Source organism: Plectropomus leopardus, chromosome 2 (genome assembly GCF_008729295.1).
Source record: "Plectropomus leopardus isolate mb chromosome 2, YSFRI_Pleo_2.0, whole genome shotgun sequence".
In the NCBI taxonomy this organism is placed as follows: Eukaryota; Metazoa; Chordata; class Actinopteri; order Perciformes; family Serranidae; genus Plectropomus; species Plectropomus leopardus.
Window position 1 is genome coordinate 20,974,590 of NC_056464.1, and position 23,220 is coordinate 20,997,809.

The following is a 23,220-nucleotide window of genomic DNA, read 5'->3' on the forward strand; positions in this document are numbered from 1 at the left end:
ACTTTTCTTGTGCTGCTTTCGGATGCCTTTTCAGAATTATTTAAACCTTTGAACACTGAGAAAATTGGTGCGATTTCTTTCAGAAACATGCGAAAAAAGGGAAAAAGCAACTTCGTAAGAAATGTTCCACAAATTGAAAGAAATTAGAAGATTCAGAAAATTATATACAAATCCTAAAAAAAAAGAAAAAACAAGGGAAATATTTACAGCTAATTATCAAATTATCATTGGTCATTTGCTTTTTCCCCTTAAAAATAAATAAACAAATTTAAAATATACATATATATATACTGAGAAACATTGCCCTTCTTCCCATGTTTTTAAAAGAAATCAAGTCAATTTGCTCAGGTTTCCAAGGGTTAATACACAGTTAATGTCATCATTTTTGAATTTGTTAAAGGGCTTTTCTTCTGAAACTACATGGAAAATGTTTCACCTTCTTGGCATTCTTGAAAGGAGTTTTGTAGCTGAGTGAGACGACTCAGAGCAGAGTTTCGCTCCCCCGTCCGCTCCTCCAGCTCCCGCTGCAGGGCCCCCAGCTGGCATCGAGAATCATCCTTCAAAATCAGCAATAAACAAAGACTTGAACCATACAAATACAAAAAAGATCCTTTGATTATTATTAATATTTGCTTTGTGATTTTGTGTTTCATGCCGGGCAGCTCTGTTACCCTCTCTTTCTGAGCCTCACGCAGCTCCTGGAGGAAATCTCTCAGGTCACTGCGCAGTATGTCGGGGTCGAGCTCGGGCTGAGGGAGAGGCAGCGGTGTGTCTCCTCTCTCTGGAGACACTGAGCCTAAAGTGTTGTCGGGAGTGCATACTCTAAATTCTGTAAAAATGAAAAGTGATTTAAACAAATCACAATCGTTTTGTTTGGCGCTGAGTGCAGGTTGCAGTGATGGTGCCCCTGCAAAAAAACTTCTGATGGAGAGGCGAGTGCAAGCTTTAAAATGGCTAAATCTCTGCAAAAGGAAACACCATCTAAAACATAAAAAGATGTTTTAAGGTTGCTCGCTCTGAGGTTATTTTTGTTTCACGCACAGCACTTATATTAAGTGTGGGAGACTAGTTTCACGTACTGACAGAGATCTTAAAAGTGTATTTCAATGGAGTAGTCTGATATACTTCATATCTTAAAAATGTAGCGCAAAAAAATCATTGTTCAGGTTTTAACTGTGAGCCAAATTATCTGCAGAGGTCACTATTCCACCAAAAGCAACAGACCGACTGATTTTAACCGGTTAAAACACTGAATTAAGCAGTTTCAAGAAAAAAAAAGAGTTTCTCCATCACACTCGACACTGCGGGGCTGCCAACTACAGTGAAAATGCGAGTGGCTCTATCTAGATCTAGTGCTTTGTTTATCTGTTCTGGAGAAACATGGCGGTGCATCATGTAGATGCAAGCAGCTCAATCTAAGGTAACAAAAACATGATTTTTTTTTCGGGTGATTATACACTATTTGATGAACAATTTTTTTCATTTTTGTCAAAATATCCCCTAAATCCTACGTCTGAATAAAGGTCTAAATGTTGCAGTTAAAGCTGCATGTTTCATTCTTACCTTTCGGAGGCGACAGCGAGGAGCGCAGGGGGGAGATGCTGTGGTGGCGTGACATAGTGCCTGGTGATGTGGAGCTCCCCCCCGGGCTCCTCCCCCTGCCTCCCCTGCCTCCCGCTCCGATGCCCAGCGTCCGCGTCAGCGTCGACTGAAGGCTGCTCAAACGAAACTCCAGGTCCCTCCTCCCGGCCTCGGCCCGGGTCAGCTCCGCCTCTGTGGCGGCCAGGCGGCCCTGGGCCTCGCTCAGCTGCAGGCTGGACTGAGCGGCAGAGTCCTGAGCCGCCTGAGCTCGCAGGGCCAAGTTCTTGGCCTCATCCTGAAGCTTCTTCTCGCAGCCGCGCGCTTCCTGCAGCTGAGAGGTCAGCTCTCTCTCGCAGCCCCGCCAGCCCGACTCAGACTCCAGCAGCCGCTTCTGAGTCGCAGAAAGCTGCATTTCAAAAAAAAAGAGAGAAACTGTGACACAGTGAAGACAGCGAGTAAACAAACGATGTCTTTTCTCTCTCTTCCGTCCTCACCTCTTTCTTGAGGGAGTCTCGAGCTGTTTCAGCCTCAGTTAACCTCTGTTTGAGGGAGAAAACCTCCTTCCCTTTCTCCTCCTCTCTTTGCTCCTCCAACGACAGGCGAGTCTGCAGCTCTGCCACCTCCCTCCCTCTCTGCTCCTTCTCTCCATCCAGAACTTTCAGCTGGAGCCAAGAAAAGCACAAAAATCACAACACAGTCACAAACATGAAGTCCAAACTAAAAAAAAGAGCTTCTTCCTGAACGTCTCAGAGGTGTGACGACATGTCGGACCTGTCTGCGGAGCTCCTGGAGCTCTCGCCGAGCTTCGAGTCGTGACCTCTCGACCTCTCTCAGGCAGCTGCGCAGCTCCGTCACCTCCTTCTGATTAGATGACAGGTTCTCCTCCAGCACAGCCAGCCTCTGCTCCTTCTCCTCACACTGTCGTTTCACACTGAAAAACCAACACACGCACTCAGTGGCCATGGACACATTTCACCTGAACATTTAATTTCTCTCAACAGATACATTATTTGACATGCTTACCTGATTCTCTCCGTTTCTGCGCTCCGTAGAGTTTCTCTCAGCTGAGTATTCGACTGGCTCAGAGTGTCTCTTTCCTTGGTGACGTCGCAGAGGCTGCGTCGCAGCTCCGTCATCTCTCTTCTGTTGTTTTCCGCTGCGTCCTGAGCTTGGTTGAGACGTCGCTCACTGTCCAAAAGGTCCCGCCTCAGATGGTCTCGACTCTCCTCATTCGCTGACAGAGAAGCTCTGCACTGGTCCAACTGCAGGGCAAAAGTCATGAGTGGCATAAGGTGATGTAACCGAACACGCAGGATGTCTCAACACGTTGTTCAATAATAGTTGGTGGACAGTTTGGCAAGTGGTCCAGAGTTTATTATCCACACAAGATAAGGCATGTTTGCACTTTTTTAAATTTGAATTGTCTATCAGTACAGGTGTGTTGATGCTGATCCAACACGGAGATGCAGACTGCTTTCAGTGGTTACATATCAACTGACAGTTTAACTCTTTTCAGTGCTTCAGTTTTAATAAACGTTATTTGAAGCAAGTCTCAAAGCTCTCAATTGCTGCACAGAGTAATGTCATCCGGCTGCATTGGCCAATAAAGTACATGCTAGCATTCATTCCTGGACTATATTTATTCATGTCTCACTAGTATCTAACATGCCCCCAAACAGGGCTGTTTTGATCTGAATCCCTGTTAAATCCTCCTTTCACTTTTGTTTCCGTTCATCTATTTCATGATTATCATTACCTGCATGTTGATGCATAAACTATAACAAAAAATGCTTTCTATTGTTAAAATAACAAATTAAGTGGTGGGTGTAACTAGTTACAGTGATTAAATTACAAAATAAATGCAACTGTAATCTGTTACTAAGACAAAATGTGTAAGTTACTAATCAAAATGTTGATGATGACAAAGGAGTTATGTATCAAAAAAAATCTTTTCAGTAAAAAGTTTAGATGTTTTTGCTGTGCAGAAATGCGTTTTTTTGGCATATTTTTGAATATCAGGTCAGCAAAGCTTTTTATTTAAGCTCAACATTTATGCATTTGTGTTTTAAGGTCTTTTTAGCTTTATTGCCCTGTTTAAAACATTTGTTAGAAAAGTAATCAAATGTAATAAGTTACATTGTTTTGATCAAGTAATCAAAATAGTTAAGTAACTTATTACATTATTAACAGGGTAAATAGTAATCTGTGACCTATTACATTTCATAAGTAACCTTCCCACCGCTGGCATCACTGTCATACTCTGACTTGAAAAGCATCATTTACCTCTTTGAGAGCGACATCAGCACGTGACTGCAGATCAGTGCAGGTTTCTCGTAGACTCTGAAGTTCCCTTTCGTGAGCAGAAGTAGCATCTTCAAGCTGAGAGCGAAGCTCCAGCAGCTCGCTGGTCAGAGCGCCGACTCTGATCTGTGTCAAACAAAACACTCAATTCAGTAAATAATCCTTGTGCGTTTATGTTAGATAGGACATACGATTATTCAATAACAACAAAGGATAAAATGGGACAGGAAGTCACTTCACCTGCTCCTGCTCTTTGTAATGAGCGGCTTCTCTCGACATCCGCTCGGCCTCCAGAGCTGCAGCTGACAGCTCGGCCTGCAGGGTGGACGCCCTGTCGGACAAAACCGTTTTCTCTGCCTCCTTCAGAGAGAGGGCCTGGGAACAGAGAAAGGGTCTGCTTAACAAAGAGGAGGAACTTTAAACACTGAGACACACTGTCTCCATGTTTGATGAAGGAGCATGACAGAGAGGCTGGACAAAGAGGTGGAAACTGTTACGATAATAATTCGTATTATTATTTTTCACAGTTTGAAAGAGGCTTGAACTCAGATCGACCTGTTGTTTTTCAGTCTCCGCCTGCAGCAGACTCTGATCTCTGTCATGCTGAAGACTCCTCAGTTCATCCTGCAGCTCCTCTCGCTCTCTCTCCGCTCTGTGGAGCTGATCCTCCGCCTCCTGCCGGAGCCTCCTCACAGTGCCCTCATGCTCCATCAGCAGGCTGTGCCGCACGACTTCCTGTAAGAGCAGCCAAGAGCACAAACGTGGATTAAAGAGTCATCAGCCTTATCGGAAAAGTAAAAATAGGTCTACGGGCAGTGCTTTGAGTAACACTGAAACACTGAACCTTCTGACCTTTTCTGAGACCAGCCTCTCCACCTCCTCCTGGTGTTCGGAGATGGCCTTGCGTAAAGCCTGCTGGGCCTCCAGCTGCGCAGCATTTAGAGTCTGAGTCAGAGCCTGTTTCTCCCTCTCAGCCTGGGCCAACACATTCTCCCCATCCGAGCGTACACGCCTCAGTTCAGCTGGAAATCCCATCCAGGAAAACATCCAGGAGAGAAACACAGGACTCATTCTGTCAGATTACAGACCAACTGTCTTTCACATTAAAGCAAACATCTTCAGTTTAGCTCTGAAACAGATACCTCACCCTAAAATCAAATATTTTTCCTCTTACCTGTAGTGCTGTTTATCACTCTAGATTGTTTCGGTGTCTGTGTTTGAGATGTCAGCTGTGGAGATGTCTGTCTTCTTTCCAATATAATGGAGCGAGATCAGCTTGTGGTGCTCAAAGCGCACAAGCGCAAAACACATTTGAAAACTACAAAACGAATCAGTGCACAGAAGGAAGCGTGCAGCTACTCATGGATAAGAGGTCTTACGTAAACAAAGTGCCATCTAGTGCCTCATTTTGGAAAGAAGATCTCTGTGGCTGATATCTCCAACACTCACATCGAAACAATCTAGATGATAAACAGCACTAAGGGTAAGAGGAAAAATGTCATTTTGATTTTGGGGTGAACTGTCCCTTTAACAAGGAATACTTGAGTCTATTTCTAAATTCAACAAAATCCTCTTCTCTCTTTGCTTTTGTATGTGTTCTCTGAAATACTTTGCCGCTCACCTGCTGCAGTCTCACAGCGAACTCGAAGGCTTTGGTTCTCTGTTTCCAGCTGCTCTCTACGAGACTCCACCTGAACAAGCTGCTGCTGCACCTCAAACAGACTGGTTTCCAGGGACTCGCGCTCCGACCTGCGCAGTTACAAACACAAGTTATACACTCACGCCTGTGTGAAGATGTTTGTTTTTTTAAAGCAGAAAAAAACATCTACACACTCAATCTGTGCAAAAATATTTTTAATGCAAGTTTTTGGTGGGAGAACTTCTTTAAGGCACAAACAGGCAGCAAGAGGTAAGCAAAAATATGGATGATCCTGTTGCCTGTCACTTTAATGATCATGCACACCCCATCTCCTCTGTTAGGTTTCAGGGCACAGAGCAGATTACTCCTCACAGAGGGGGTGATGAGAGACCTTTTTTTGGATCCACACCTTCAACCACTGAATCTTAATAAGGATTTTGACACGAGTGTTTTGTTATGAACAAACTACAATAGACTGTGTGTTATACGTTGTATGACGGCCTGATGTTTTACACAGCATTTACCCCTATTGTTGCACATTCTCATTGTAGATATTGTAAATTATGCATATTCTATTAGTGTTTCTTTACTGTCTCTACGGACACTGTCTTTAAAGTCTGTGTAAAGTGAATTCAGAGATTTGTTTCAAAACACATTATAAATGTTGGAAACTGATTGTTGAAAACATGTTACAAAGACCCTTTACTATATAAATTAGTACTGAATTGAGGAGTTAGACGGTTGACTATTTTTTCACCATTTTCCTGTTTTAAGATTTTTTCGTCCAGCCTAAAACCATAGCTGGATGACACACTGGAGGCATACTCAGCATAACCCCGCCCCTGACAATGTAGCAGTATAAAAACAACAAGCATCATTAGTATAGTCCCACGACTGGGCGTGACCTCTGCTCCTCCTGCTGACACGCCCCGAGCATTTCCAATCAGAGAATACACTACACTGAGAACTACATCCCATACTTTTTATAGGATGCATAGTAAATCAGTCGGTAAAAAGGTACAAGACCAAGAATAGCTTCAAAATTAATAATGTTCCAATGGTTAAATCTAATCTCATCCAAGTCAAGCATTACAGAGTGTGGTGGCGAGTAAGGGCTTTGAGATTTGTAATAAATCTCAGTGCTTTATGACAGACACTATCCAGCGAGTGCAGGCATTATCAAACTACAACACTCACCTGAAAGCAGCCAGCTCCTCTGACAGGACGGTGTTTTCTCTCTCAGACGCCGTCAGCTGGACCACCAGTGCTGCTTTGTCTCTGGCCAGTTCTGCCCGTCCGCGGCCGGCCTCCTCTAAAGCCACCTCGTTCCTCTGACCCTCTCCTCTGGCAAGACTGAGCTCTGATCCCAGAGAGGTCACCTCGCCACAGAGCTGACGACAAAAGAAAACAAAGTTAGTGACAAGGAACAAACAAAGGGAAAAAAAATGTTTTCATTCCAGTTTTAGCCAAATTAACATCTAGAAAGCCACACTGTAGTTGCATAAGAATGAGATCACACCACTGACATACTTAGTGCGTCACCCACAGCTTTCGCTTCAGTGTTTTTAGGCTGGACTTAACCTTTAATGATGATGTCATATAATCTGGTATGTACCTGGGTGACTTTCTCCTGCAGCTTAAATCTCTCAGCCCTGAGACTCTGGAGCTCTGCCTCCATCCCCACCCGGCTTAGCTCGGCTTCCTGCAGCGACTGGTGCAGCGTGATGCGGGCTGAGTCCAGCTCAAGACGGTCCTGCTCCAACCGGACCAGCTCATCTCGGATGGTCAACTTCTCTTGCTCCGCCTCTCGTTTCTGAGCCTGCAGCAGGGCCTTCTCCTCCTCCAGCTGAGAGACAAAGTGAAGGGTGAGACTTGCACAGGAAGCTGAGGCATTCACAGTAATTCACCTCTCTTTCACTCTATGTTTTCATTCTTCATAAAATTGCTTTTGTCAGTTTGTGTATGTAACTAAGGGTAGCATCATGAATGTGCCCTTTTCCCTGTTTATATGTTGCATTGAGACAATAAGACATGCAAAAGATGGCTAGATGGAGACAGAAAAGTGTGTAGTGTTATACAGCCAAAGGGGATCTATGACTGCAGGCCTTTGCTCCACCTCTGAGTGTGGTCAAACGTAAAAACATTTTAGTCAACAGAATGTGGTTAAACACGTTGTATGATCTAGTTTAATTTTAGCATACTGAACCTTTTCAGACAGTGATACTCAACTTACAGCCTGCAGGTTCGGGTACCAGGTGAATTTTTTGTACTTTGAATGTAAATGTGTCAGAGTGAATGAAAAGTGAATAAAAAGCATCGAAATAGAGCTCAGGATCCCCTGAACCCCTGACAAAGGTTTGGGCTGTTTGTTTATTAACCAGTCCCTGGCCTCCTATCATTTTGCATAAGTGGCCCCCGCGCAAAACAAGTTTAATGTCGCTGCTCTAAAGAGTAACTAAACCCTCTCCTCCCTGAAATGTGAAAAAAAGTCTCCAGAATGGGCAGGGTTGGGAAGGGCAGTTAATACGGTGTTCACACTGAACTGAGGCAGCTAACGTGGTTTGCAGTGAAATACAACAGATACCTGGTTGTAAACACACACAGGCTGTACTTTGAAGCAGAGTGAACCAAGATGCACACTCTTTATTATTAATCAGACTGTCACAGCGCATTATACGTGTGTATCCACATGTGTATCCACAGACAGCAACTTAGTTTATCCTTGATTTCTGGATCTCAGTAATGTCAGGAGAATCTAAACTTGATCTTAACACTGATACGCTATCGCTACACAGCGTCACGCCAAATTTTCAACTTGGGTGATGGATGCAAAGAGTTTTTGCAACATGTCCATCACGCCCATCACGTCCATTGCACTGCCCAGCATGAATTCACGTCTATTTGCATCTTTGCATAGACTTAGTATGTAAACTTGCTGCCCAAAACCCTCGGATCGCATTCAGTGTAAACACATGATAACACATTCAGTCACAAAACCGTGCTGCCTCTCGATCCACAGCTCCTCCCTGCCCCCTGCACATACAAAGTAGTCGTTTGGTAAGTGGGCGGCGGTAGGGGGCTCAGCTAGTGATGAAAGCAGGCTCCCGCAACATGGGTCAACCAACACCAAAATTGAAATAGCAGGTTTCAGCTTTTAGAGGACAGTCACTGCGCATATTTACACACAATATGTAGAATTTTAATACTTTATATGCTGTATATTGCTTTTCAACTGAAAATAAGTGGTTTGAGGGGTTAGTTACTCATTTAAGAGGACAAAGACATTCGGAGGAGACCTTACCTGGAGAATGTAGTTGTTGAGGTTAGTTTTGTCCTGCGCCAGACCCTCATTCATGCTTCCCATCTTCGCCAGAGAGTCCCTGAGAGCTGCATCTTCAGACTGCAGCTTGTTGACCAGCATGGAGAGCTCTGCGTTACTGCCCTCACTCTGGAGGATGAAATGAGGGTCAAACAAAGGTCACAAACAACACAAAAACACAAAACATCACTCAACAAAAAGTTGAGTACATGTTGACTTTTTCTCACCCGAGCCAGCGCCTCAGAGAGCTGGGCCTTTTCTCCCTCGAGCAGCTGTCGCTCAACCTCCCCCTGCTGGTGAGTCTCCCTCACCGCAGACAGCTCTCCACGCTGCGCCGAGCCCCGACTCTCACTCTGTTCCAACTGCTTTTGTCTGCAGAAAAACAATATGTATTTTAGGGCTAACAATGACTGGATCTGTGTGTGTAAAACTTATCACACAGGTGCAGGGGATTTATGGTAGGTACTTTTCTGAGCAGCACAGAGAACGAAGGGCCCAGTAAAAGGTGAAATACAGTGTTAGGAGAATTTATGGAAAGCATTATAAAGCTACAAAATAAATGGACAATGTGTTGTACAATGGCTTAGTAAACTGAGTCACCTGGCTTGTCTGATATGTTAGATATGGATTTAATACTGTGAAGGTGTCGGGCCACTCTGGAATTGTGCTTTATATACAGTAAGTGGTTCCCAACTGGTGGGTCACGATCCAAAAGTGTGTCGCGGGTCCATCCTGAATGGCCCGCAAGTGACTCAAGAAAGTGCTAAGTTAGTCAGAAACACACTTTATTTGAAGAACAGTGAATTTCTGTCACAGAGCTTTTATTTGGAAGTGCCAATTCGGTTCATTATTGCAATTTTTTATTTCTTGGTGTTCTAAGTCACTGTTTAGTTTAGTTTATTTGTTTCACATAATACAAAGCACGATGGGGATAAAACATGTAAAAAGTACATGTGAGGGTGCGGGGGAAACCTATACTGGCTTATATGAAAACCTAGAAAGCATGTGAATAGTAAAATACAAGCAATCAAAACATCAATAAAGTTAGTTGCTAAAAATTCAAAATCCGTATAAGTATAAGGATAAAAAAAAAAAAAAGAAAGCTCACAGAGGGATCATTCTTGATCCAAATAAGATCTTTTTGACAGCAGAGCTTTTCGAAGACTTTGTTGTTTACATTTTATGAATTAAAATCAAATATGTGGCCATTTATCTTATGTGCGGACCCTGAACTAATGACTAAAGAGCAATCTTGACCTTTGGGCTTGACCAGTTGGGAACCACAGCTTTACAGTTTGTATCATGTCTGTCTGGGACAGTGCTGGTTAAGGAGGTCAGGAGGGGTTTGTAACTGAAGAAGATCTCTCTGTATAAGAAGTTAACAGATCTTCTGAATGGCTTCCTGTGGGCACATGCACTGTGTGTTGGCTGCACGCGACTTTGAGGATTAGTGCCCTCATCGCACTCAATTCGTCACGATCAATTAGCTTACTTACATCCTCTGAGTCTCTGCCTTCGCCCGGTCTCTCTCTTGAACGGCGGCCTCCTTCTCCTCCCTCTCGTGATCTCGCTCTCGCTGCGTGGACGCCACAGTCAGCTGAAGCTTCTCACAGTCCATCTGCAGGATCTGGTTGGCGCTCTGTGTTGCCTGCACTGTCTTCTCCAGGCTCACCTTCTCACTGCGGGGGTCATTACGTGAAGAAGAACAGTGTGTTATAAGAGTAGTATTGCAAGGATTAGGATTAGTAGCAGACGGTAAAAAGGTGATATAAGTGTCTGCAAACCTGGCCAGCGTCTCTCTCTCCTGCTTTAGACGCTCCTTTTCTCTCTGTGTGGTCTCCCTCTCTCTCTGAGCAGCGTCTCTCTCTCTCTGCAGAGCTTGATTTCGCTGTTCTGCATCTTTTTTAGCTATATCAGTCTCCGAAAGCTGCTTGCGCAACTGTTGAACCGAGGTATGCGCCGAGAGCAGACGCCCTCGAACATCCTGCAAACACATCACAAGTCAGGTCACTTTCCTCTAATAGCAATCCCATTTTCTTTCAGACTGTACAAACTATGATGACTTAAGACAGTTAATGTCCCGTGAAATGGCTTGACTAAGCCTTGACATATTCTGGTGCTCAGATCACCAAAAGCTAGAATTGGTATTTAATTTTGATGTGTTTGCACATTTTGTCGCAAATGCCAGGAAACATTTTATTTTTTCTTAATGTTGTCTAAAACTATGCATGCTGGACTCTTGTCCTGGCTTGTTTAATTTTATGGTGTTTGGTAGGCCAATGCAGGCTGCGTATCATTGACAATAAGTCAGACATTCAGTGTTTATCCATGCAGATTTTCCAGATTGTCAAATATCCATCACTGAAAAAAATCTTAATTCTTTCGGGGTTTTTTTTAAACAGTTCTATTAAAATGACGTCTGTGGGTTATCAAGACAAACAGAAACACATTTTAAATTATTGTTCTCCAAGCAGCAAAAATGAAATTCTGTCCACTGCCTCTGTATACGGATGGAGACAGAAATCTCAGAGACATTATCTGGGCAAACAAAACTAAAAACCATCAGCCATTATTTCAGTTAACTGCCCCTTTACGCTCTGCTAATGAGCACACAGCTGCTCTCATTGTGGCTGTGGGAGCCTAGAGGGCTGCAGTAATGTTGTGACTAACTGGTTCCAGTTTAAATTGTGGTCTGGAAATAATGGGTATAATCTCATCTCTGTCTGTAATTATTGTCAACGATAACTAAACATTTATGTCAAAATCCTTTCACTATGTGCATGATATAACCTGTTAAAATATTAGTATGAAAAACACAGTTATTACAAAATCAGCATTATTGTAGCGTGTAAAATGTCCGTAAACAAACACTAAAGCACAACATCCTCAATGTGTGTCCTCCCCGAAACATTCACTACGATGAAATGAATGAAAAGACATGTCACCTGCAGCTGGAGCGTCTTGTTTGTGACTGCAGAGCGCAGAGCTGACAGCGCTGCCTCAGACAGAGGAGCCAGCGAGGAGGAGGACCTAGAGGGGGAGGAGGACCTGCGAGGAGAGGAGGAGCGGTGAGGGGAGGAGCCACAGATCAATGCCAGGAGCGGACCGCCAGAGTTGTCCTGGTCTGCCTCTGATGACGACTCGCCATCGGACAACACCGTCTGCGAAATAAATTCAAAATGAAACACTCCCATCTTAGAGGTATAAAACCGTGTGCATTTGTGCAGCGGTTTACCTGAGCGATGTCCCGCAGGGCGTCTAACAGCGTCTCAGTGTGAGACCTCATCACCTGCATGTCAGTCTCATCGTTGCCACTCTGCTCCTGGAGGAAAACAAAATGAAGGACAGATAGCTCAGTCACCTGGAGGAGGAGGAATCATGAAACTGCCCACTAAAAAACGACATTTTTCTTTATTTTCCTCATTGTCAATGCATCCGCGAAAAAAACTAAATCAAGAATGCATAGTTATAATATTAATTAATCCTTTGCTCAGTATTTCTGACTCTATACCACAAGCCAATGAATTCCTACTGAAGACATGCGATATGTCATGTTTAAATGAGGCTAAAACAGTTGGGCACTGTTTTTTCTGGCAAATGATGCTCAAATAGGAGTAAATATTGAGTTTTTGGGGGTCTACTTTCAGCTGAGGAATGATACACGTTTGAAAAAATAGTGCGTGCTTCCAAAAGCAGGATGGTGTATTATTTATAAGCATGGGATGAGATGAAAATGTCATGTCAGGATTATCCTGTCTGAAGTAACAGTAACTCATGATATCATCCTGTTAATCAACCAAATATGCTAAAAACTCTAAAAATGGCTCTAAAACAGACTGGAATCACTTAACATTTTGTTGAGAAACAAACATTTCTATTGAATCACAGAGAGGACACACATCTTTTTCATAGAGAACATTCTTTTTAGTGAAAAATAAACAATCTCACAAAACTGTTCAACTGTTTTAAATTGAATCATATGCTTGATGTGAAGTATGTCTTTGCTTAAATGAAGATATTTTGTATTTTTTGAGGTTGGTATGAGGTTTAATTGTTGTTTTCCCAGCAGATTCTTTGTGTGCTGTTGGACACAGTATTAAAAAATAACAAAATAAAGGAAATTCACCATAATCATCTTGCTGTGAGTGTTTGTTATCGCAGCCTGCAATAAAATCTTATAATACCCCATCCTCAGTCTGCAGTTCAGGACCCGATCAGGAAAATGGAGGAACGTGTCTGCCAGTGCAACAGTGTGGCTCAATGATGTGTCCTTAATTTTTTACCAGAAGAAGAAAAAAAAATCTGCTCACTTCAAGCCTCCTCATCAGTACGACAACTTCTCTGTCTCTGTCTTCAATGTGGCTCTTAAGTCTCTCCGCCTCTCGCACTGAATCTGACAACCTGAAAGTCAAAACACACACACACACGCACGCACACATACACACACACACACACACACACACACAAAGGCCTTCATACAAATGTTGTTCATTAAAAACAAACCTGCAGCTAAGGATTATATGTAATGAGATTACAAAATAAGTAATTAGTTCAGAATACTTTAGAAAAAAAATGTGTAAAAAGATTATATTCACATTGTCAGGGATTACTTGATTACAATTTTGACCATGTCTTTAAAATTTGGCAATTTCATATTAAAAAATAGCAAAATTATAAAAATGATTTATGATAACTAAAGCTCTTTGCAAAATGTATTTAATTTGCATTAGAAAGACATATATTCATGTGATAACATTAAATAATGATCAAGCTTTTAGATGTTGAAAAAGTCCATTTTCTAAGTAAAAGGTGCAATATTTCCATTGATTGATTCTGAAATAATACAACAGTTTTCAGATTACATTACATGTTTTGCAATCCAATGCATTATGATACTAATTAGAAAAAGTGGAATGTAATTTGTGTTGAGTGACTGACTACAGTTCAGAGATCTGACCCGGCCCCTCCTGTGAGAGAGCTGAGCGCAGCCACCGACCTGACGTTGAGCTCACTTCTCTCCGCGTCTGTTCTGGTTTGAAGATTCATCATCTCCGACACTCGTTCTCTCAGCTGCTGCTCCAGCTGAACCCGCAGAGCTTTCTCCCGCTCCAGGGCCAGAGCTGCTCCTCCCTCCCGGGTGTGCAGGGTGGCTGACAGACTTGCACAAGACACCTGAGCAGAGTGGGACGCCCGAGCCAGCTCGTTACGCATATCTGACAAGTCCCTGAAGAAGAGAGAACGACACGGAGGGAAAATGTTTGTGCAATCAGAGATTCAAACAAGAGCACAGGAAATGTGACAAACAGTTTACACTTTGTTGACCTTTCAGTGGAGCTCTTCAGTTCACAGACGTGCCTCCGAAACCCGACCACTTGGCGCCACAGCGTCAGCAGTCGGCTGTGCTCGGTACTGAAGTAACTGTGGAAAGACTGAATGGGAAAATAACAGAAATCTTAACGTTTTCCATTACTTAAAATGTTTTAATGTTTTGTAAGCATCCCTCTTTCACCTCCTCTTCTCTCCTCCAGTCAGACTCCTTTTGCTCCAGTTCCTCCCTGGCCTTCGTCCAATCAGCAGAGAGCTTGCGGATGTCCTGGCTGAGGGCCTCATTGGCCAAACCGGCCTGCTCCAGCTGCTCCCTCAGCATGGCGTTCACCGCAGACAAACTGCTGCTCCTGAAAACACACAAGGGAAAAACAAATTATGATGACGGAGCAAGTGAGGCGAAAACAACGTGATAGTCTGAGGTGTTAGATGCACACTGGCCCAGGAGACATGAGATCAGTCACCTCTGCTGTTCTTCCTCCAGACGGATTAAAGCGTCCTCCAGGTTGCTGCTTGCTTCGTCTTGATGGCGACCATTTGACGATTCACTCTGAAAGAGCAGACAGTCGATATGTTTGAGTGCTATTTGTGAAAAGTTAATGTCGTCTGTCCAGGAGTCAAAATCCATAAACGCCACTCACGCTCAGCCTGTGTTTCTCCACCTCTGAGGTCCGCTCCTGCACCATCTGCTCCAGATCTCCACACCTTTTTTTGTACTGAAGCACCTGAAGAAGCCAAAATATGTTACTGAGCTGGAACATCCGTGACGACTGCGTCTTAACTAAAGTCAGAGTCAATCAATCAGACCTTGGCCTGCAACTTCTGCACGAGCTGCGCCTGCCTCTGCTGACCCTCCTGGTACGCAGTGAGTTTGCGCTTGTAGGCCGCCTGCTCCTCATCCAGGCGCCGGCGCAGGTCCACGTTATGCTGCGCCAGGCTGCGTGACTCTGGTGAATCATGGTCGCCGTCGCCTGTCTCGAAACGTAGCGCCTGCTCCAGCTGTGGGTTTAATTAAAAGGGGTGATGTTTATTTCACAGATCTGCAAAGCCATGGTGAATCCATCGACACAAACTGTAAATCCAAACATACTTCTGAGGCTGAAAGTTTGCTCCTGACCTTAAGAATGAATTACGCAGCAGACAGTACGTACAGATTCACGCTTCATACTGTTCTGTTTCCAGGATTGTCATTTCACTGCACTCATAATCACTCTTTATCTCCCATATTTTGCTTTTTTATGCAAACTGAACCTCTGATTATGGTTACAGGAATAACAAGTGGCAACTAAACAAACATTTGTGATTCCTACAGCGGAATGAGTTGTAACATCTCAGTGTGACCAACGACTTATTTCAAAGGAATGAAAGTGGGTTTTTATGGGGTTCTTCTTTATAGTCAGACATAGAGTAGATTCAAGTCAATAATTCCTCTGTTTGGAGGAGGCTTGAGTCCGACACAGAGGCTAAGCAATGCACTGCTGTTGATGGGGTCAGCAACAAAATGCATTTTAGCCACATTAAAAAAAAAATCAATATTAGTTTAAGTGTGTGCTATCTAATGTGTATGTAATATATGCTATTCTATATAAGAATCTTTACCACCTCACCTTTCAATCAGAGAGCCCATTTCTGCAGGGAAGTCATGAAAAGCTTCAGTTTCCCGTTTATGTTCTCGTCAAAACCACCAAACTCCACTGACAAAAACAGCAATTTTAGTTTGCTGAACATGGAAGCTGTTGCTCTACCGCTGCCTCGATCGGTTCATTAGTTTGTGTGAATGAAGGACTTTGGTGAATCTGAACTAACCCTTTTAAACACTTCAGTCCCAAAATAACACAATCTTACCGACTGAGGCAGCGGCAGAAAAGCAGCTCCTGTGTTCAGCAATGGAAAATCAGTTTCTCTACACGGAGTCTGGCTTTACAGACAACAATATAGCTTCATTTTTGGGGAAATTACTTTCTGGTAAAGCAATAAAAATACTGTAATTGTAGGTTACACTTGAAGTGATACTGATTTGTTTTTTTTTGGGGGGGGGTAGATGACTTAAGAGAAGGATATTATAATTTAATAGGGTTGTTCATTTTTGAAACATGTAAAGTAAAAAAAAACAATGTAAAATACAGACGTATTTCATTTTTGGGAGTCAAATTGTGGAATGGGCTCTCTCTTGAGTTTTAAAAAAAAAATGATTGAAATGATTACAGATTATAATGTAAAATAATTCAAGTGTAAAATAATTGAGGATTATGATTTAGAGTATTGTGGGGTGTTTAAAATTAATTTTCTTTCTTTGGTATTGCTGTGTATTGCTCTGGTGATATAAAATAGGCAAAAATAAGGCTTTCGCCTGTTCCTTTTGCGGTTCTTGACAGAGAAAATTAGTAAGAATTTATTTTTGTTTTTCATTCATTCCTAAAAGCTTTGTCATCAAAACCTGTTGCAAAGGACTTTCTACAGGTTTCTGAATGTGGGACGTCACAAACACAGCAGGATGAAGAGCAGTCGTCTCCACAGCCTGTTGGACTGTTGAATTTTAGTTTACAGTCATTAATATTGTTTAACAGTGACTCATTAAAACAGTTTGATACAGTTATAATGAACCTTACTGCGCTGAAAGAAAACATCTGAGTTGTCTCGTTTCTGGATGCAGACACACTCAACCCGAAATTAGATGTGTGGCGCCCACCCACCCTTACACCTCCTCTGAGCCCCTGTTTACAGTCGCCCTGGGTGACAGACGCCATGGCAACATTCCACTTCAGTTCATTCCAGCCCCCATCACCTGGGAAACCCGAAAATCTCAGACAAAGAAACTGGGAAAACAGGAAAGAGCCTTAGCTTTCCCATTAGGTGTATATGTAAACTTGAGGATTTGTGAAGTGTTTTTACGTTTGCAAAGAGATGAAGGTCAGCCGTGTGCAGAAACCATTACACTTGACTGGGAGGTTATTCGCTGTCATTTTCAGTCATCTCTTATCCACTTCTCAACTTGTTCTGCCCACCTTTACCTTTCTGTCAGTGTCAGTAGTTGTCGTCCTGTTGTCTTACCCTCTCACTGATTGCAGCGTACTTGATGGCGAGCTCGTCTCTGTCAGCTCTGCTGTGCGCCAGCAGGTCCTCCAGCCTCGCCAGCTCTCCCCGCAGCACCCGGTTCTCCTCCTGGAGGGACATGACCGAGGACATGGCCCCGGCTGCTGAGAGAAAGGACAGACAGGGACAATAATCAGGCAGAGGAAAGAGTCAAATCATACATTTGATGTGATGGCGGGGGAGCACTCACAGCTATCGTTGAGGTTCTTTGTGACAATCTCTCGTACTCGTGCTGGTAGACATGTAGGGGGGGCATCTGGTGAGGGGCCCCGGACAGTCAGCCTCTTCTCCTCTGACAATACACTCTCCTCCAGCCTCTGGTGAGCAAAACACACACATTTGATGCTTCATATTTTGAGACATTAAGAAAGAGACAAAAAAAAAATGACCCCGCAAGTGATACAGAGTAGCTCCATATAAAAGCAATGACAAACTGAAACATGAGGATGATGATGTTTTTGTAAAGTGCCACAAAGACCAGGTGGTGCCACCACATGAAAACTGCTGCGTAATGAGAACACACATAAAGCAGCAGACTCACTGGTCACACAGTGTATGTTGAAAAAAGCGGTGCAGGGTGGAGGAGAGCCCGGCGCACCTCACCTGTATCACAGACTCCAGTTTGTTGGAGTCGGTGTCTGTGTTTTCCGCAGCGCTCATCGCAGCAGATATTAAAATCCTCCGGTGAACAGGATTAACTCCGAATTAACGCGACGTCCTCACAAAGTGATGTGTCGTCTTTTGATTTGCAGCAGGTGCGATAAAAAAAAGAGAAAAAGTTCACAGCCTGGAGGAGGTTATGAGTTTGACGGAGCCGACAAAGTTTGGCCGCAGAGGAGCAGAGTGTGTGACCCGTCCTGACGCCTCCTCCTCCGGTACAGGCAGGCACAGATTGAGGACAGCAGGATTAACAGGGTTTAAGATTCACACCCTCCTCCACCACCACCACCTCCTCCTCCTCCTCCACCTCCTCCACTCTCTCTGCTCGCATTCACCCAACCCTCCTGACCACTGCTGTTTAACTGCGCCACAAACAGAAGCTAAAGTAAAACTTGAATAGCCCCGTAAGACATCCTGCAGGGAAAACAACCTTAACATATATCTTTTTTATGTTGCAAGAAGAAAATGTAGTTTTTTTAAAATAAAATTTAAAGCAGGGGAGGTCATAGGCCAATTCCGTACAAAGATCATATTGTTCATAACTGATGACGCTGTTTTCAATCTGCAATTAGTTTAAAGTTGCAAAGTCATTTTAACTTTGCACCACGTTATAGGGGACGACGGATGGTATTTGGCATTTTGCAGATTATCTGTATGTGTGTTTTATTTTAATGATCGCAGATAAAATTCATTAAAAAGTGCAAAGAAAGTGCAAGCATGGGAGGAACTTTTACTTTGTAAAACCTCAAAGAGCTATTTTTTATTTATAAAATTTTCCAAATTAAATTGACTTTATAAAAAAAAAAGTTGCTGGGAACTTGCTGAATGATTTTGAAAGTCTCAGTTTTGATTAAACATTTGCTAAAGGCATTTAAACAAAGTTTAAGATTTTCATTTTTATTGTAAATGCATATTGGTTCCAAATATTGGTTTTTGGTCTCATTAACTGCTTATAATCAGTATGGGCCCTGAAAAACCTTTATCGGTCAACCCCTACCAGAGAGTTGCTTATTGTGATGCCAATTCCCCTGAGAGAGTCAACAGATGCACAGTGGGCTGTTATATATATATATTTATAATGTCAATTTATGACCCAATTTGCAGACAAACTCCCACACACTGTCCAACCTGCAGAAGAATAAGGTTCATCCCTCTCCTGTGCACCTGTTTAGAAATAGATGTGCAAGTTGTTTTTTGTTCTAATAATATTATCTGACTTGGCAATGTGATTTTTGTGATGATCTACACAGAATTATCCTAGACTCTGCAGCTCCACTCGGCTTTACGGAGCTTTAAAGTGAGTTTCAGCTCTATATAACCTGTAACTTAGTTTGCCCTCACCACTCTCATATTATTGTTTTCAGACGCAGCAGGCAGTTGTTTTCAGAGAAAAGCTCTAAAAACCTACTGCACACTACCTGCTCAGCATTACACAACAGACACAGTTAGAGACTACCTGGTAAACGACATATTTCCCTCAGCAGCTGGTGGAAACCAAACAACTAACTAAAAGGGAGTGAATATGGGAATTCATCAGGTGCCCAGAAATCCGACTCCAGATAAATGATAGCGTTGTCCTGAAATGATGTGTAATAAGCAACTGTTTGCTAACAAGTTTGACATTTTTAAAAAAGTTGCTGATATGATAATGTTGTGTTCTCAGCTTGTTTCCACTGTCCCCAAGTGGCCAACAAAAGAGTGTTTGCACGTTTAAGAATGTACACTATGAGTGAAACATGAAAGGTGTTAAAATAGGATTTTTATTTTAATTTGCATCAATTGATTCTTCAAAATACAAAATAATAACCACAACCTATATGGGCCCCTAAGGGTCTGAGGTCCTGGGGCAGTGGCTCGCTTTGCCTGGATGGTAAACTAGGTTAATGTTAGGTGATGGCCTCTCATCACAGAGAAGACTGGTTTGGTTTGAGTTTGGGTTGCATATAAAAACATTAACATTGTTCTTACGAACTTTGGGCGGAAGCTCATAAAGCTGACAAAATACAATGCAGAAACTCTCTGAATCATACTCAAATGCAGCGTTGTCTTTAATATATAAAAAAAGAATATCTTTGGCCATGGGTTTATGAAAGTGTGACAGGCATTTTTCACTTTTGTTTTATATCTGAGAGCAAACAAGCAATTAAGAAAGTAAAGTAATCAATTGTGAAAAAACTTGTTTGTTACTACTACTTACCCAAATACTAAAATATAATTTTTAACATCTACCATTTGGCATGTTAAAAACATAGCAGTCCCACAGTTGTCACAAGACGTGAAAAAACACGTTTAAATCTAATAAACTCATATAAAACTGCGTTATCCACAGACCGCATTACAAAAGGAGTCTGCAGACTTATAAATGTAAGACTATGGCACAAGCATTAAACATGAGGGGGTCGACACTGCGCTACTTTGTGTTTGGATTGTCATAGTTACAGACAAGAGGGTCATTGTGTCAATGACAGACCCCCCCAGCCACACACACACACAGACACACACACACACACAAAAAAAAACCCTTTTCTTTTACACTTGTGTGGACCCCAGCCGACAACATTTATGGATGAATGACAAGATTAAAGTTTAAGCTCTGCTGTCAAAAACATCTTATTTGGATCAAAAATGATACCTCTATATACTGGTGTTCACATGTTCAAAATGATCATTTGCACTTGTATTTTTTAACCCTTTACTAATACTGTGAGATTTTGCATTTTTAGCATCCTAATGTATAGATGTTTTGATTGCTTGTATTGTAGCGACTATACGAACAAAGGAAAGCCGCCAAGAGGCTTAAGTGGGCTCTGTAGGACACGTTGATGACAAATCCATGCTGAATACGGGTGTTGATTTTAGCTGGTTTATTGCATAATGACAAAACAACCAAAAAAAGGAACTGGTGAGATGTTACACGGGTTGTGATCACGGTCAACAGAAAATATCAGACCCCACTAACCCTCTAGTAACTGTCATTCACATTTTGGCTCCTACATGTATTTTACCATTAATATGTTTTCTGGGTGTAGTTTTCATGGTAGCCAGTATGGGTTTGTATTACCACACCCTCACATGTAGAGGCCTACTCTTTATATGTTTTATCCCCATTGTGTGTCAAATGTTGTCATTTGTCAAGACTCAAAGTAGGTTTATATAGCAAACATATTTTGCAAATTGTCCACAATTCAGTAACTGCTCACATGATCACAAAAGAATTGATTAACTCTGGCTGCATGTTTCATATGTCTAATTGAAGGCTGCATGGATTTTATCCTAAAATTGCAGTTTTTTTAGTTTACTCAGATTTAAGTGATTACCATCTGTGGCGCCCCCAGCTGGTCTGTTAGTAGATGACTGGCACTGATTTCACAGTGAGGGAGATGTGCCCTCTGCATCTGACGATTACACACACACACACACACACACACCTGTTGATCTCTGCAGAGCACATCACACCTGAGTGCAGCACTCGTGACTCCTCCCTCCAGCTTGCTTCAAACAGCCCCTTTATGTTTACAACCAGCTGATGCACAAATGAACTACTGACCAATCAACCAGGTCCTCAACTGCTTCCCCTTCTGGTTTTGTCCTTTCATACTTTGTACACCACATTTGGTACAGACCCACAAAAATATCATGATCTTTATCATATCACACAACAAGAAAATGCATCCAAAAGACACGCCCAAGTTTTCAAAACTCTCTGAGAGGAGTTGGAGGCGGGAGGAAGAGGAGGACGAAGAGTTAAACGTTAAAGTGTGCAGCATCCATAATGAAACGGATTAAACACGAACAGTTTGGCAGCAGCAGAGACTGAGATCTCGACACGCTGCTATGGAAACAACCTCCTGCACATTAAAAGCTTCGTGTATCGATATTCAGCCGCACTGTGTTAGTTGTGTTGCACGCGGCACAAACCTCCGCTTCCCTGTTTGAATGATACTCTCACCTCGACAGCTCGGTGTGATGAGTGTTATCCTGCCGTCCCTCCATTCCTCTGAGCGGGCTGTAACGTTACAGGAGGCAGAAACAAACCTCAGCCACAGCGGTTACAAATGTACCATCAGCTGCACAGTCGCCTTCCTCCACATCTCCTCCATGCTTTTTCCGGGGAGGGACTTCCAGTTCAGCTGCAGGCTGTGGTCTGTTTACAGCTCTGTGTGAGTGCGTGGAGCCCTGCTGTCAGCATGCGCTCATCTCTGATAACACAGTTTGAGTAAAAGCCATCAATAAACTGTTGGGTTTTTTTTTTTCATATAAAGGACAGAGGATGATTCCAAAAATTATCCGAGCCTAAGCAAATAAAGATGATACCAAATAGGCCTAAAAAACTTTAAAAAAAAAAAACAAAAACAAAACAAAACTCCATGACTTTTCAAGGACCCCATAATAAAATGAAATGACCATTCACATTTAATACAGGTACAGAACTTTATGGTATATTTTATTCAAATTTTTAATTATTGTGTGAAAACTGAATATCAACCTTTCAATATCAAAGACCTGGTTTATGTTTGTTATATTAAGTCAGAGGTTATCCATTGAAGAGTACTATAACAACTGATTTAATCACACAAAGCATTTTATGACTTTTCCAAATTGTTTTAATTATTTTTATTTGATTTTATTTTTTTAAAAATAATTTTACAACTTTTTCATTCCTGGGAAAGGTCATTGTGTATTTCAATTATAACTTTTTTTTTTGTAAATTAGATATATTTTCTTTGAATTTTGAATAACTCAGAATTTCTGTAATTATATGCACCAAATCACATTATAATTCTTAACTGCCATATTTATTTAGTTGAGATCTGGTGTTGTCTATAAGTATTCAAAAACTTAAATCATGATCAAAAATTTTCAGTTGTTCTCATCATTTATTTTGACAAAAAATAGTGGTTTATTTCTTTTCCTCAATTAAAACAGCTGAAGATAGTCTTTGATGATAAAACAATCATTACATCTGGTCTGTTTAACTGTGACTAAAAGCTATTTTAGTTGCTGATTTCTGTAAAAACATTCCAGTCAGAAGAACCAGAGGATCCTATGATAGTGTTACTATTGATGAATTTGAAATATTGCTCAATAATCAACAATCTAATATGAGTGATGCAAAGTGAAAACACCGTTACAAATCATAATTTTTGAGTCTTTTTGTCATTTTTCACAACATATGTGTGTCACTGTTCCTTAACAAGTGCACCTCCTTCCTAAACATTCAAACAGCCTGAAGCACTGACAAATAAAAGACTGTTTTTTTTATTATGTTGACACCTTTGTCTGGTGGACTGAAGACAAATTT

At 42.1% G+C, this 23,220-nt stretch overlaps 1 protein-coding gene across 5 annotated transcripts in view; it reads right to left on the reverse strand.

Moving 5' to 3' along the window:
- Positions 1 to 22,015, reverse strand: part of LOC121956488 (rootletin-like) — a 30,866-nt gene extending 8,851 nt beyond the window's left edge. Inside the window, exons 1-30 of one of the 5 annotated variants that reach the window (XM_042504743.1) lie at positions 21,868 to 22,015; positions 17,862 to 17,996; positions 17,449 to 17,575; positions 17,217 to 17,362; positions 14,973 to 15,164; positions 14,807 to 14,890; positions 14,630 to 14,715; positions 14,350 to 14,515; positions 14,163 to 14,269; positions 13,837 to 14,064; positions 13,151 to 13,241; positions 12,076 to 12,162; positions 11,786 to 12,001; positions 10,625 to 10,824; positions 10,337 to 10,519; positions 9,068 to 9,212; positions 8,823 to 8,969; positions 7,137 to 7,367; positions 6,719 to 6,912; positions 5,504 to 5,631; positions 4,735 to 4,904; positions 4,438 to 4,617; positions 4,123 to 4,257; positions 3,865 to 4,008; positions 2,605 to 2,843; positions 2,353 to 2,512; positions 2,076 to 2,243; positions 1,564 to 1,987; positions 672 to 829; positions 437 to 557 (exon numbers count right to left, since the gene is read on the reverse strand). In XM_042504743.1, the coding sequence (XP_042360677.1) occupies positions 437 to 557; positions 672 to 829; positions 1,564 to 1,987; positions 2,076 to 2,243; positions 2,353 to 2,512; positions 2,605 to 2,843; positions 3,865 to 4,008; positions 4,123 to 4,257; positions 4,438 to 4,617; positions 4,735 to 4,904; positions 5,504 to 5,631; positions 6,719 to 6,912; positions 7,137 to 7,367; positions 8,823 to 8,969; positions 9,068 to 9,212; positions 10,337 to 10,519; positions 10,625 to 10,824; positions 11,786 to 12,001; positions 12,076 to 12,162; positions 13,151 to 13,241; positions 13,837 to 14,064; positions 14,163 to 14,269; positions 14,350 to 14,515; positions 14,630 to 14,715; positions 14,807 to 14,890; positions 14,973 to 15,164; positions 17,217 to 17,362; positions 17,449 to 17,575; positions 17,862 to 17,918 (4,714 nt within the window). In that variant the 5' untranslated portion in view covers positions 17,919 to 17,996; positions 21,868 to 22,015. Of the gene's footprint in view, positions 1 to 436; positions 558 to 671; positions 830 to 1,563; positions 1,988 to 2,075; positions 2,244 to 2,352; positions 2,513 to 2,604; positions 2,844 to 3,864; positions 4,009 to 4,122; positions 4,258 to 4,437; positions 4,618 to 4,734; positions 4,905 to 5,503; positions 5,632 to 6,718; positions 6,913 to 7,136; positions 7,368 to 8,822; positions 8,970 to 9,067; positions 9,213 to 10,336; positions 10,520 to 10,624; positions 10,825 to 11,785; positions 12,002 to 12,075; positions 12,163 to 13,150; positions 13,242 to 13,836; positions 14,065 to 14,162; positions 14,270 to 14,349; positions 14,516 to 14,629; positions 14,716 to 14,806; positions 14,891 to 14,972; positions 15,165 to 17,216; positions 17,363 to 17,448; positions 17,576 to 17,861; positions 18,161 to 21,867 lie in introns of those variants that run through there. The other 4 variants (XM_042504768.1, XM_042504751.1, XM_042504759.1 and 1 more) reach the window with 4 other exon arrangements.
- Positions 22,016 to 23,220: the final 1,205 nt, after the last annotated feature.